At 36.7% G+C, this 12,600-nt stretch overlaps 2 protein-coding genes across 4 annotated transcripts; both read left to right on the forward strand.

Moving 5' to 3' along the window:
* Positions 1-1,775: 1,775 nt before the first annotated feature.
* On the forward strand, positions 1,776-7,447 carry LOC126694553 (aspartic proteinase-like). 3 transcript variants are annotated; one of them, XM_050390899.1, is made up of 14 exons: positions 1,785-1,940; positions 3,354-3,733; positions 3,849-3,909; positions 4,249-4,343; positions 4,449-4,561; positions 4,665-4,833; positions 4,928-4,967; positions 5,119-5,183; positions 5,750-5,863; positions 5,964-6,028; positions 6,145-6,298; positions 6,378-6,497; positions 6,873-6,961; positions 7,133-7,447. In XM_050390899.1, exons 2-14 carry the CDS (start codon positions 3,362-3,364, stop codon positions 7,215-7,217), a joined length of 1,542 nt encoding a protein of 513 aa, XP_050246856.1. In that variant the 5' UTR covers positions 1,785-1,940; positions 3,354-3,361; the 3' UTR covers positions 7,218-7,447. The 3 variants fall into 3 exon arrangements, with proteins under 3 accessions (XP_050246857.1, XP_050246856.1, XP_050246855.1); XM_050390898.1 differs by having other exon boundaries at positions 1,839-1,975; XM_050390900.1 differs by lacking the exons at positions 6,873-6,961; positions 7,133-7,447 and having other exon boundaries at positions 1,776-1,942; positions 6,145-6,402.
* Positions 7,448-10,353: 2,906 nt separating this feature from the next.
* On the forward strand, positions 10,354-12,378 carry LOC126695844 (mitogen-activated protein kinase kinase kinase 18-like). Its single transcript, XM_050392648.1, has one exon. The coding sequence runs from the start codon at positions 10,960-10,962 to the stop codon at positions 12,376-12,378; it is 1,419 nt and encodes a 472-aa protein (XP_050248605.1). The 5' UTR covers positions 10,354-10,959.
* Positions 12,379-12,600: the final 222 nt, after the last annotated feature.

Consider the following 12,600-nt stretch of genomic DNA (forward strand, 5'->3'; position numbering starts at 1 on the left):
TGCTGTTTTTTTATGTTTTTTTTTTTTTTTTTTACACATAGTAATATAATTTAAATAAGATTAGATGAAGAGTTTGAATTATAATCAAATTAAAAAAAAAAATTTATCAAATTATAAATTATAATAATAAAAGGATTAGATGAAGAGTTTGAATTGTAATTGTGGGGCCAGGGAACTTATGATCCGGCCCACACTCTACTAGGACCCAGGGCCCGTGCTGAGGAGGGTATTTGCCGAGGACGAATGGGGAAAGACCGAAATGCTGGGGGCACAACCGAGGATGACCTTGTCCTCGGCACTCCAAGATTTCAAAGGGAAGAACAACATCTCGTTGAAGGCTGCCCCCAAAAAGCCCCCTAGAGGAGATGCGAGTAGAATGGGACCCACGTGGGGGTACGGTGCGAAACTGGTTCAGGGTAAATACGTCCCCTCCGCATTAAATGCACCCGCCAACGTCCTAACCATATTAATGAGAAAAGACGCCTGGACAGGGTGACTTCGATCATCGCAACTAACAAAAAGCAAGGGGGGACAGCTGATGGGATGGGTACTGAAGTAGGCACCTGCCTGATCAAAAAGTGGAGGGCAAAGATCAACCAAGAAGAGCTATATAATGTGAAGGTTGATGCGCCAAAAAGGGGGGGCTGGGAAAAATGGCAAAGAACCAGAGCCTCCCAGTCCGCCTCCAAGAGAAAGACTCCTCGAGCGAACACGATTTAATTCTATATGAACACCACGACAAACCACCGTCTGGTGACCAAGGCCTAGCCTTTCAAACCCACGCTCTACAAATGATATTGTTTGGGCATTTTTTACATGCGAATCCAATATTATTTTGGGTTGTTACAAATTGAGTTCTTACAGTAATCAAATTGAGATTTTTATCAATTTAGAAATTATAGGAGAAGATAAGTACAAAAAAAATTATATTAATTTTTTTAAAATTCTAAAAAAATTCTTGTAATTTAGTGCAACCACTTAGCGCAATCACGACTTTTAAGCCTAACTTTTATTATATAATAATATATGATTTGATGGTTTATTCCTTAAAAAAATACATTTTTTTGATGGTCTTGGATTCTAATACTATGCAATTTTACTTTATTCTAAAATTAAAACTGCCAGTTTTTATGCCAAGACAAAAAATGTTCAACCTAATTTAGGGGTCAACATTGTATAAAGTTCTCAAAATAACTCAAAGACAAAATTTCAAAATTCTATCCTTCTATTTTAAGATGGTTGAATTGAATTTGTCACATTTTTAATAATTTAAATAAATTCCCATAAAAAATTTTAATAATTAAATATTAAAATAATGATAACCACTTTACCAAATTTCTATATGGTCATGTCAAAATATAAGAATAAGATTTTAAAAATCATAGAAGAAATTGATTCATTTTATTCGGTTTTGAAACTAATGATAAATATTATGTCTATAATATTTTTACAACACTTTTATAATAAATCTTTAACAATAGATTATTACTAATGGTTACTTGTGGGCAAAAAAATAATTTTAATGATGAACTTAAATTAGAATCAATGATAACTTAACGCGTAAATTTTATTGTGAAAATGTCGTGAAGGTTATCACTTCTCAAAACTAATCTATCACCTTGGATTGGACTGGGTTAATCTTAATCATGCTTATCGGTTATTTATTGAGTTCCATGCACAACACTACACAGAATCACAGCCCCATTTCTAAATTCTCCTTGATAAATCAGAAAAGAATATACTTTTTTTTGTCGTACGTCCATTCTGGCATCGTATCAACGTGTACGGTCCAGATTAAAAGATACCAGCCTACACTGAAATATCTCCCTCGTTTATAGCGAACAGAACCATCCAGTACGGTTTGTTGTGCTTTACCATTTCTAAATTGTTTGGTGCTTTTTTGTTTTCTTCTTCAAAAAGAGTCAAGAGCTGTGTGACCCGTGTGAGTAAATTCAAACTCTCTCCATCGTTCTCTGTAATTTCTTCTCCTGAATTGAAATTCATATCCCTACTTTTTTGAATCGATCATGATCTTTGATTTTTGTACTGATTTGTATCTAATTTTTTTTTTTTTTTTGGGTGATTGCTTGATGTTGCTTTAATTGTTGCACCTTCTATTTTCTTAATTTTGTTATGAATTTGATGATTGATTGTTATGAGGTTGAGTTTCTCTGTTTTCGATTCTGTTTGGTTGCTGAGAAACGGTGGGAAAATAAAATGATTGAATTCTTAAATTTTTAGGTTTTTAGTTTTTTTATTTTTGGTCGATCAACTTAAAGCTAGGTTTAGGTACCTCCATCGAATCGATTGTAGTGAATCGCAGCCCCCTTGACTTGATCAAGTTGAAATTTACATTTCGGATTAAAAAAATAAATAAATTTTGTAATTTTTTTACTGAATAATTTCACTGTTTTATCTGGAATCAAACGTAAGGTTTGATTGCTACTGAAAACTCATTATCTACGACGAGCTGTTTTTTTTTTTTTTTTTTTTCCTTTTTGATTGATTGGAACTCTAGCTTGGCGTGTAAGATATGGCACTATTTTTCCATGTTTGGTATTGCTATTCTGTTGTGCTAGTTGGTGTCTTGTGCCATGGTTGCACGTAACATATAACCATAATATGCATGTGGGGTCTACATGTGTTTTCTGTGGTATTAGAGTGTTGCATATACGTGTTGGGTTAGATACTTTTTTTTGTTGTTATACAAGGGTGATCATTGCGTGTTAGGAAGTTGGGGCTTCTTTAGTTCAGTTCTGTTTGGTTGCCGAGAAATTCCCTTTTTGGGGGGGGGGGGGGGGTGGGGGAATAAAATTGGATTTCCACTTTTGGGACTAGAGAGAAGTTAAACGGTTAAACCTTCATTTAATCAAGTGTAATACAAACGCATGGCTTTTATTAATTTGAGATGATGAATTATATCGGAAATCAATTGCCAGAAATCAGTGATAGTTATGTTTATATCTATGCTCATTCTCTGTGATCTCATGAACAAAAGAGAGGGTAAGAATCAAAATTTACATGTCCGTTTATGATAAAATGAAACAATATGAAGTTCTTTCTTTAATAATGCTTTTGATGTATTTTAGGGACTTTTAAATTGCATATTTAGGTCCTAGATTAAAACAAAAGGTATTTTTAGTGAGAACTCGTCTAATAACGTGATTGCGTATGCTTTTATATGCAACTGTGTGTGCCTAAGCATGTGGGGAAATGCCTCAAGCTCTGGTGGACTTGGGCTGGTCTGTAAACCATTTGTGTAGAAATTGATTTCTTTTTTTCCCAGCTTACAAGTTATTATTAGTTTATTAGTGTTTTTCCTTCATATAAGAAATTGTCTTTTCAATTGACAGGTAGCAAGATGGGTACCAAACTCAAAACAGTTGTCGCTACCTTCTTCCTTTGCTTCCTCTTGTTTCCTCTGGTGTTCTCTGCTTCCAATGGCGGGTTGGTCAGAATTGGATTAAAAAAGACAAAGCTTGATAAAAATAACCGGGTTGCTGCCCAGCTCGAGTCAAAAGATGGAGAGGTCCGGAGTGCTTCTATTCGGAAATATTATCTCCGTGGGAACTCAGGAGATCCAGAGGACATTGATATTGTATCTTTAAAGAATTACATGGATGCCCAGTACTTTGGAGAGATTGGTATTGGTACTCCCCCTCAGAAGTTCACTGTAATATTCGACACTGGTAGTTCTAATTTGTGGGTGCCCTCTTCCAAGTGTTACTTCTCGGTGAGTTTCTGTGATTTAATTTCTTTTTGGATATTTGTGTGTGATTTATTCTTCGAATTACTTTTTACATAATCTTCCATAGGAGATAATGTCATGATATTGCCTCTGGGTCCAGGTTGCTTGCTATTTCCATTCCAAGTACAAGTCAAGCAGTTCAAGTACCTACAAGAAGAATGGTTTGTGTCTGTTTCCTTTTTCAGTTTACTGGTCTTGAAATACTTGTATTTCTTATTGGAATTCTTTCAATCTTTTAGTGTGCATTCAATTCTTCTACTGATAGGTATCCCATATCATGAGTTATGATATTTTATATTAGCAATGCTCGTGTGTTTAGTGACAAATGGGCACCAATATTTTGTGTCTCTGTTTCCATAGGCCTGCAATATGTTGAGTGTGTAGATTGAGAGGATGGATGAATTGAGTGTCTTGGGTTTTTGGAAAATGGATACCTACTTGTATTTGTGGCACTTTCCTACAAATTAAAGAAAGAATTTTGTTTTTAATACATTGTGCAGGTAAACCAGCTGATATCCATTATGGAACCGGAGCTATTTCTGGGTACTTTAGTCAAGACCATGTGAAAGTTGGTGATCTTGTCATCAAGAATCAGGTAGTTTCAAGGTCTTAGTACTATTTTATACATTCATATATTTTCTACATACACACAAATTCTTCTTGCTGGTTTCCCTTTATTGACAAAGGTGGCCTTTCTCAGGAATTTATTGAGGCAACTAGGGAGCCCAGCATCACATTCTTGGTGGCCAAGTTTGATGGCATACTTGGCCTTGGATTTAAAGAGATTTCAGTTGGAAATGCTGTACCTGTGTGGTATATATTATTGCACCTTCACTATCATATGTGTTACTGCTTCTTGTATTTTGATTTTTGTTGATCTTCCATTCCAAGTTTGCTAACTATTGAAGTGCTCCAGGTACAACATGGTTAAACAAGGTCTTGTTAAGGAACCAGTTTTTTCATTTTGGTTTAACCGAAATACTGATGAAGAAGAAGGGGGTGAGATTGTTTTTGGTGGGGTGGATCCTAACCATTACAAGGGGAAGCATACTTATGTTCCTGTGACACAGAAAGGCTATTGGCAGGTTGGTGTTCCAAATTTCATGCACTTGTAATATCAATGACTTCTTGTAGATAATCTCAATTTTCTAAATGTGTTCCTGTTCCTTTTGTTGGCAGTTTGACATGGGTGATGTATTGATTGATGGTCAAACAACTGGTAAGATTTATAGAAATTTTGGTTGCTTTCTTGGTTTATGGAGCATGAAACTATTTTTCCCAGGACACGTGGGTTTTAGCCTTTATTAGTTTTTGTTGCTGTTCCTGTGGCATTTACTGGTTCCATCATGATTCAAACATGTCTATTTCAGGATTTTGTGCCAGTGGATGTTCAGCAATTGCAGATTCTGGAACATCTTTGTTGGCAGGCCCAACGGTGAGTACCTCCTCTCATGTGTAGATTCAAAGCTGTGTGGATACACTCGATTTTGATGCCTTAAACATGCCTGTTACACGGAATTCCTTTTTCTGCTGTGTTCTTGGATGTGCATGTTTGTTTATTGTCCATTCTTTTTTCTCTTTTGCCTCTTGTCATCTACTATATGGGCTAACCTAAAAATGAGGAAGCAGATGATTTGTGTTTGTCCAATCAAAAAAGAAATTTGTGGGTTTGTGCGTCCGTTTTTATCATGGATTTTTCGCATTATCTCCTGCTTGAGATTGTTTTCCATATTACTCTTTAATAGGAAAAGTGATTTATCTTTTACTGGCTTTTTGCTGTTGTTCTGTGTTGCTGCTTACATTGTAGGATAATTCAGGTCATGGGTCAACTTTTTACTTGGTGATTGATGTTACCCTGAATGTGTCTGTGGTGGTCATGCTTTTTTTCTTTTTTAAATGCGGTGGTCATGCTATTTAAATGCATCAGAAAAGAGTGTTACATATGCACGCTTTCATCCTGTTTGTCTTTGTTTGATCAATATTGTTTTTTCTCATTTGCAGACTATCATCACTGAAGTCAATCATGCAATAGGAGCCACTGGGGTTGTAAGTCAAGAGTGCAAGGCTGTAGTTGCAGAATATGGAGAAACCATAATCAAGATGCTGTTAGAAAAGGTATTTACCAAGTTGTCATGCTATAAAAACCATTCTTTTAACTAATTGTTGTATGATATATGCTTGTTCAATTCTAATGACCAACACTATATTTTGCCAGGACCAACCAATGAAAATCTGCTCACAGATTGGTTTGTGCACTTTTGATGGGACTCGAGGTGTAAGGTAAGAGTTAACTGGTTTCTTGCAATTGGCAATATTCATTTCTATCACTAATTTGACCAATTTTTATGGGTGTTTTCTTCAACTAATTAATAGTTTTGCAAATATGTCGTGGTCAGTATGGACATTGAGAGCGTTGTGGATAACACTCGTAAAGCATCTAATGGTTTGCGCGATGCAATGTGCTCTACATGTGAGATGACAGTTGTTTGGATGCAGAACCAACTTAAGCAGAATCAAACACAGGACCGTATACTAACTTATGTCAATGAGGTGAAGTAACCCTTCAATCCAGTTTTTTTCCCCATTTTCTGCCATTACGTGCTTTGCTCATACTCTGTCATAATTGCAGCTCTGTGACCGGCTGCCTAGTCCAATGGGAGAATCAGCAGTTGATTGTAACAGTTTGTCTTCATTGCCTAATGTTTCCCTTACGATTGGTGGAAGGGTTTTTGATCTCAGCCCTGAGCAGGTTTGATATGATTACTTAAATATTCTAAAATGGTTCTGGAACTTAGTTGTTGCTTTGATTTTGGGTGCATCCTATATGATTTTTTTCCAGTCACTAAAATATGCTATATATGTAATTAGTTTTCTTTTCCAGTTGGCGTTAGAGCAATTTTTTCTTCCAATTGCAACATGCTCAGTAGCAAGGCTTAGGAAAATTAGATTCTCTTTTTTATTTTTTTGCCCTTGTTGTATTATGGCACAGTGATGACTATGGCTATTTAAATTGCTGTTTGTGAACATGGATATGTAATTCATTTTGGTTATTTTGGGCATTTGCTACCTTTGAAGTGCATTATTCTTAAACGTCAAGTTTATTTCTTTTGGATGATTCAATCAGTATGTCCTTAAAGTTGGTGAGGGAGAAGCAGCTCAATGCATTAGTGGATTTACTGCTCTGGATGTGCCACCTCCTCGTGGACCTCTCTGGTATTACCCAACTTCTGCTGTTGATTAACTATCCTTTTAAGATTCATGTGTCATAATAAGTCCATTCAATGATTTTATTGGATATTAATATTCAAAATGAGATGCATAATCTCACTGCTGGTAAAGTTGGACTGGAACTTATTATATCCATTCAATTCTTGTGCATCACAGGATCCTGGGGGATGTTTTCATGGGTCGCTACCATACAGTATTTGACTATGGCAATCAGAGAGTTGGGTTTGCTGAAGCTGCCTAATCTGCTGTTTCAGTTTGTCCTTGTCTATCCATCTCTTCGAACACGTTGCATTCTGAAATACTAGTTGTACTGTAATATCGTCCTTGGTGTTGAACTTAAGCTCCAAATAACAATTACATGTAAATATGTGTGCGCTTAATGTGGAAGCTTGTTTCTGTGAATCCGCATCAAACTTGTTTTAATCATGTTAAAAGAATTATACGTTATAATATAAACATGTTTCTATGGTCTGTCTTGATTATTTTGCCTTTCTCTAAAGGCAACTGAGCTACAAGCTACTGCGAATTGGGCTTAACTGGTGAAGATTGCCTTGCAAATACTTCTGTAATTGTAAGATTTTCGATAGGCAGTGTCAAGTCAAAACAGTCAGATTTCAAAAAAGATTAAATTTTCCTCTAGACCAGGTCGGAGAAATCTTCTCTAATGCATTACGTGGTGGTTCATGAGATTGTCGTGTATTAAAACTTGATTTATTAAATCATATTTTAAAAAGTAATAAATTTTGAGAAAAAAATGCATGTGGATAGTTTTTGTTTTTGAGAGACAGTAGAAATGACTATGCATTGAGCACAGCCTGCAAAGCCAGAAGATGTTTTGTCAGGGTTTTATGGTATGACATTTGACAAGAAAGGATATTGTATTGCATGTGGTTGTGGATGGAAAGAGGTAGGAGTAGTGATGAGAGTATTAATTCAGAAATAATTCATTCGATTTGGAATTGATATTCATTGGTTCACGGTGGATGATGGGCAAAATATTAAAGGATAGAGTTTATTATTCGAATTATTCGGAGGACAGTAATTGTTGGTGGGGTGACAGATTTTATTTGGGAGTATTTAGTATTTACCAGGGAATTATTGGGCACAAGTTGAAAGCTACAAGGTAATGTCAGACGAAGAATAGAGACAATGAGAAGAATAGACGGGACTGATTTAAATGCAAGACGGACCAGTAAGTATACGTGTAGGGATGGCCTTTAACCCTTGGGTTCAAAGAATGTACCGTTTAAGACTCAAAGAGCCCGATACAATAAATTTGTAGAGAATAGGCTAAAAAGTTAGACTTTAAGGAAAATATAACAGCCTTAGTGGGCCAAGGAGGATTAGAGAGCAAGGAAGAACAATGGGTAGTCAAAGTAGTACATAGTTTCCTCCTCGGCAATATTCGAGGAGAGCAGTTCTTGAATATATTTCTCTTAGATCTGATTACAGTTTGCTGTTCTTAATGTTACAGTGTTTTCTTTACAAATTTTCCTCCCCTCTCCCTTGGAGGGTCTCTCATATTATATATCTCTTTTCAAGCGATCTCAATCCTCCATTTGTTGATTGTGCAGTACACCACTTAAGTGCTTGTCCCATCAGACATCATTGCAAGCCCCTTGTGAGTTGCGGTGGCCTAAACAGCACTGTTCAGAAGTCTTCTTCACATAAATGTAGTTAGGAAGTTTGGTAAGATGCATTAAATGTGGGGGCTGCCACCACCCCTTCAGTCATGTCAGTGCTAACTCCTCTCTGAAATTTTTTCTCAGCCATAGGACCTTCTCTGGCAATGTGCCACTAATGTGGCCTTACTGTTCGAGCTCATGGCCTCCTCCACTTGGCAATAGACTCCTCGGCCATGGATATGACACATGGCACAGGTGCCTTATTTAAGTACTTGTACCTCACAATACGCTTTGTAAAGTTTTTTATTCCAATTTATCAAAATAAAGGAGCAAAAGGAAAGAAGGTTTATTAGTGGGATTGGATTAGCTTTTTGTTTATTTGTTAGAAAATTGGTTAAAAAGTATAATAAGGATAACGTTTGTACTAAAATATTGTGCTTAAAAAAAAAACATAAACAAATAAGTTAAATAAGCAAAACAAATGTTGAGTATATCATATATGGGTCTGATGTTTCGGGAAATGTTTGATAAGCAAAGGTTGGGATCTGTTGAAATGTGAGCACGCGATAATTATTTGACATTTGTCCAAATTTCAATGGGTTTAGTGTACAAGAGCACTGGACCCAAGTCAGTTCCATGTTTAATATATGAAAAGTACAAGATTATCTTTGTAATACTTAGATCTACCCAAGAAAATTTTGTTGCCTCGTTGTTTTGATTGCTTCTACATAAAGGATATATGATAAGGGGGAAGGGGGAAGGGGGAAGGGGGGTCAGTGAGTGAGTTGTTATCACTGTCCTTTCTGGGGGTTGCATTAAGAGAACACTCCTGTTTGGCCAACTTGTATAGCTGTAAAGCTAAAAGACTAAAGAGCGGTGTAAAGCACAGCACACATTGAAGGATTTGTTCACCGACACAACGAATCACGCTTAACTTATCCATTCCCCTTTCAATTTTTACAGAGTTTTCACATTGTGTGCTAACATTGGTATATTTTATTCTACTAAATGTGGGCAAAGGCAAAGGATAGAATATGGTAATGTTGGGAGGCCAAGAAAAGGCATGACTCATATTTGGCATTGCTTGGAGTTTACTCGTCCAAATCCAGAATCCTTTTGCAGCAATACACACCGTCCCATTAACCAAAATCCACTCCTTTTTTTTTGGGACTTGGGATACAGTTGTATACAGTTACTCGGAATCTTAACGTCTAGACTTGGTTTAGGTCCATTCTGACTTTGTTTTTGCTTTGCTAAAAAGCCAAAACCTTAAAATAAAAATTCTTTGGAATTTCCTCTATTGTACGTCTACGCGTTTATCCACTGGATTCCACTAAGAATCTTCCAATTTCACATTGAAAAGTTCATTCTAATTACCCTTCTCAGGTTTCTAGCGTTGATCATGCGATAAATAATACACGATAGGAGACTTTGACCTCCAACATAAACTAACTCGTCAAGATATGGTAACTAGGAGCCTACTTGGAGTCTCCGAGGAAATTTAATCAAAAAAAAAAAAAAAAAAGCATTTAACATATAAAACATGAATATGAAACCGTGTTTCTTTTGAAAATTACTTTACAGTTTAATATATTCCCGAACCGATTTGAAAATAGCCTCTCAATAAAACTTGCTTTTCTTTTCAGAATTCAGATCCTATAACCTTTTCCCTTTGTCACTAAGTACAGAAATTAACATTGGTATATTACTTAGATTGGTTCACATATTTTGATTTAACAAAAGAAATTTCCAACAAGTATCGCATTCACCAATTCCGCGTTGGAATATACATTACACACATATCACATTTTTCTTTCTTTCTTTCTTTCTTGCCTTTAGCTTTGTCCCTTTGCCGCCGCAAAATAACTGGTGTAAGTAATACTATATTCTTTTTGGTAATCACCAATAATCAGTGTTCATGTCATGACCCCTCTAAAACAGCGCAATCTTTGCACATGCTCATGTGTCACCATGTGGATGGCTTTATTCCAAACCCAAGTTACCGCCGTCTGAAGACCGCTAGCTCTTGCTGTGTGAATTTCTAATCCCTCTCCCTCCTTTTGCCACGTGGGTTTCTAAGAATCTTCAATCCTTAAGATTTTTATTTTTTATTTTTTATTTTTTATTTTTTTTAAAAAAAGTGTAGTAACATTGGCCAACTAACCAAGTCTACAAGAAAGATATTTAAATATGTAAAATTTTGTGTGTTTATACAATTATACCAAAGCCAAAAGGGGCAAAGTCACATATATAAATTTGTACATACACTACCTCATTTTTTAAAACCCAACAACCCAAACCTCTCCATAGATCTTCATATTTCTTCCTTTGTTCTCTCTCTGCTGCTTCTCTATCTTCATGGAGTGGACTAGAGGACCAACAATAGGCCGCGGCTCCACCGCCACCGTCTCACTAGCCACGGCCGCCCCGTCCGGTGAGCTATTCGCCGTCAAGACCACCGAGCTCTCTTCCTCTCTGTTCTTGCAGAAAGAACAACATTTTTTGTCTCAACTATGTTGTCCTCACATAGTTAAGTACATAGGCTATGACATTTCATATGAAAATAACAAGCCTGTGTACAATCTTTGCATGGAGTATGTACCTGGTGGCACGCTTAAAGATGCAATTCAAAGGCAAGGAGGGTGTCTAGTTGAGCCTATGATTAGATCATACACACAGCAAGTTCTACAAGGCTTGGAATATCTTCATATGAATGGCTTGGCGCATTGTGACATAAAGAGCCAGAACATATTGATTGGCAAGGATGGTGCAAAAATTGCTGACTTGGGCTGTGCTAAATTGGTGGGAAGAGTTGCTGGCAATGGAGGTTCTGCCACATCAGCAATTTCCGGTACTCCGATGTTCATGTCTCCGGAAGTGGCACGTGGAGAAGAGCAGAGTTTTGCAGCTGATATATGGGCTCTTGGATGCACAATCATTGAAATGGCTACTGGAAGTACCCCATGGCCGGAGATGACTAATCCGGTATCAGCTCTTTATCGGATTGGTTTTTCCGGTGAGGTGCCAGAGATTCCAAGGTGGTTGTCAAGTAAAGCTAGAGACTTTTTGAGCAAGTGTTTGAGGAGGGATCCAAGGGAAAGGTGGACAGCTAAAGAGCTTCTTGAGCATCCATTTATTGCAGAATTGGATTCTCTTTCTTTGGAAGTTAAGGACTTTACTACGAGTTCTCCAATTAGTGTATTGGAACAGGGTCTTTGGGATTCAATGGAAGTGTTGGAATGTCCTAGGAATGTACCCCATGAAGGTATTTTGTCCAATTCTCCAGCTGAAAGGATCAAGAGGTTGATTGGAAGGACTATCTCATCAGTTTCGTGTGAGCCCAATTGGACTTGGGATGAAGATTGGATCACAGTGAGAAGCAATGGCATAGAGGAAAATGAGAAATTAGCTGAAAAATTCGACGAGTTCTTTGCGGATGAAATTACAGCTGAATCTGAATTAGCCCTGGATCAAGTTACTCAAATGGAAGAGTTTGGAGGCTTAATGTTTGATGAGGATTTGTTTGAATACTCTGTTGACAGTATTAGTGCCATTAGTATTAGGAGAGACTTTGTAATGGAATATGATAGTGTCAAAGATGATATTGTATTAGCAATTTTAAATTTTGAATCTGATAATGAAAATTTTCGTCTTCTTCCATCTAAGTTACTTCATTTGAATCCTAATTCATTCAATATGATCTTTATCTTGTTTCTGCAAATAGAATTTCTTTACAATCCCCCAATTCCTTTAATTTTGCTGGAAAAGCCAAGGTAAACCTGCAGAGTTTGATTTATCTATTCCGATGTGAAACAGCCCTTTTTTTTACCCTCTCTATCCCTCTTTTGGCGTAGAGGACTGACTTTGAGCAAGTCCTATAATGGGTCAATTCCTTTATTTTTTGGAGTTTGTCTCTATATTTAACAAAAGCGTCTTTAGGTGTAGACTTTGAGAGGTCAATTGAGTTCCTGCCCCCTTTTGAGTGATTTCCTCTCTTTG

The sequence above is a fragment of the Quercus robur genome, chromosome 8 (assembly GCF_932294415.1).
Source record: "Quercus robur chromosome 8, dhQueRobu3.1, whole genome shotgun sequence".
NCBI classification, from domain to species: domain Eukaryota; kingdom Viridiplantae; phylum Streptophyta; class Magnoliopsida; order Fagales; family Fagaceae; genus Quercus; species Quercus robur.

Coding starts and splice junctions, on each gene's coding strand:
- LOC126694553 (XM_050390899.1), top strand. CDS start 3,362: ATGGGTACCAAACTCAAAACAGTTGTCGCTACCTTCTTCCTTTGCTTC. Junction 4,834..4,927: donor CACAGAAAGGCTATTGGCAG/GTTGGTGTTCCA, acceptor TTTTGTTGGCAG/TTTGACATGGGTGATGTATT. Junction 6,029..6,144: donor GATGGGACTCGAGGTGTAAG/GTAAGAGTTAAC, acceptor TGTCGTGGTCAG/TATGGACATTGAGAGCGTTG.
- LOC126695844 (XM_050392648.1), top strand. CDS start 10,960: ATGGAGTGGACTAGAGGACCAACAATAGGCCGCGGCTCCACCGCCACC.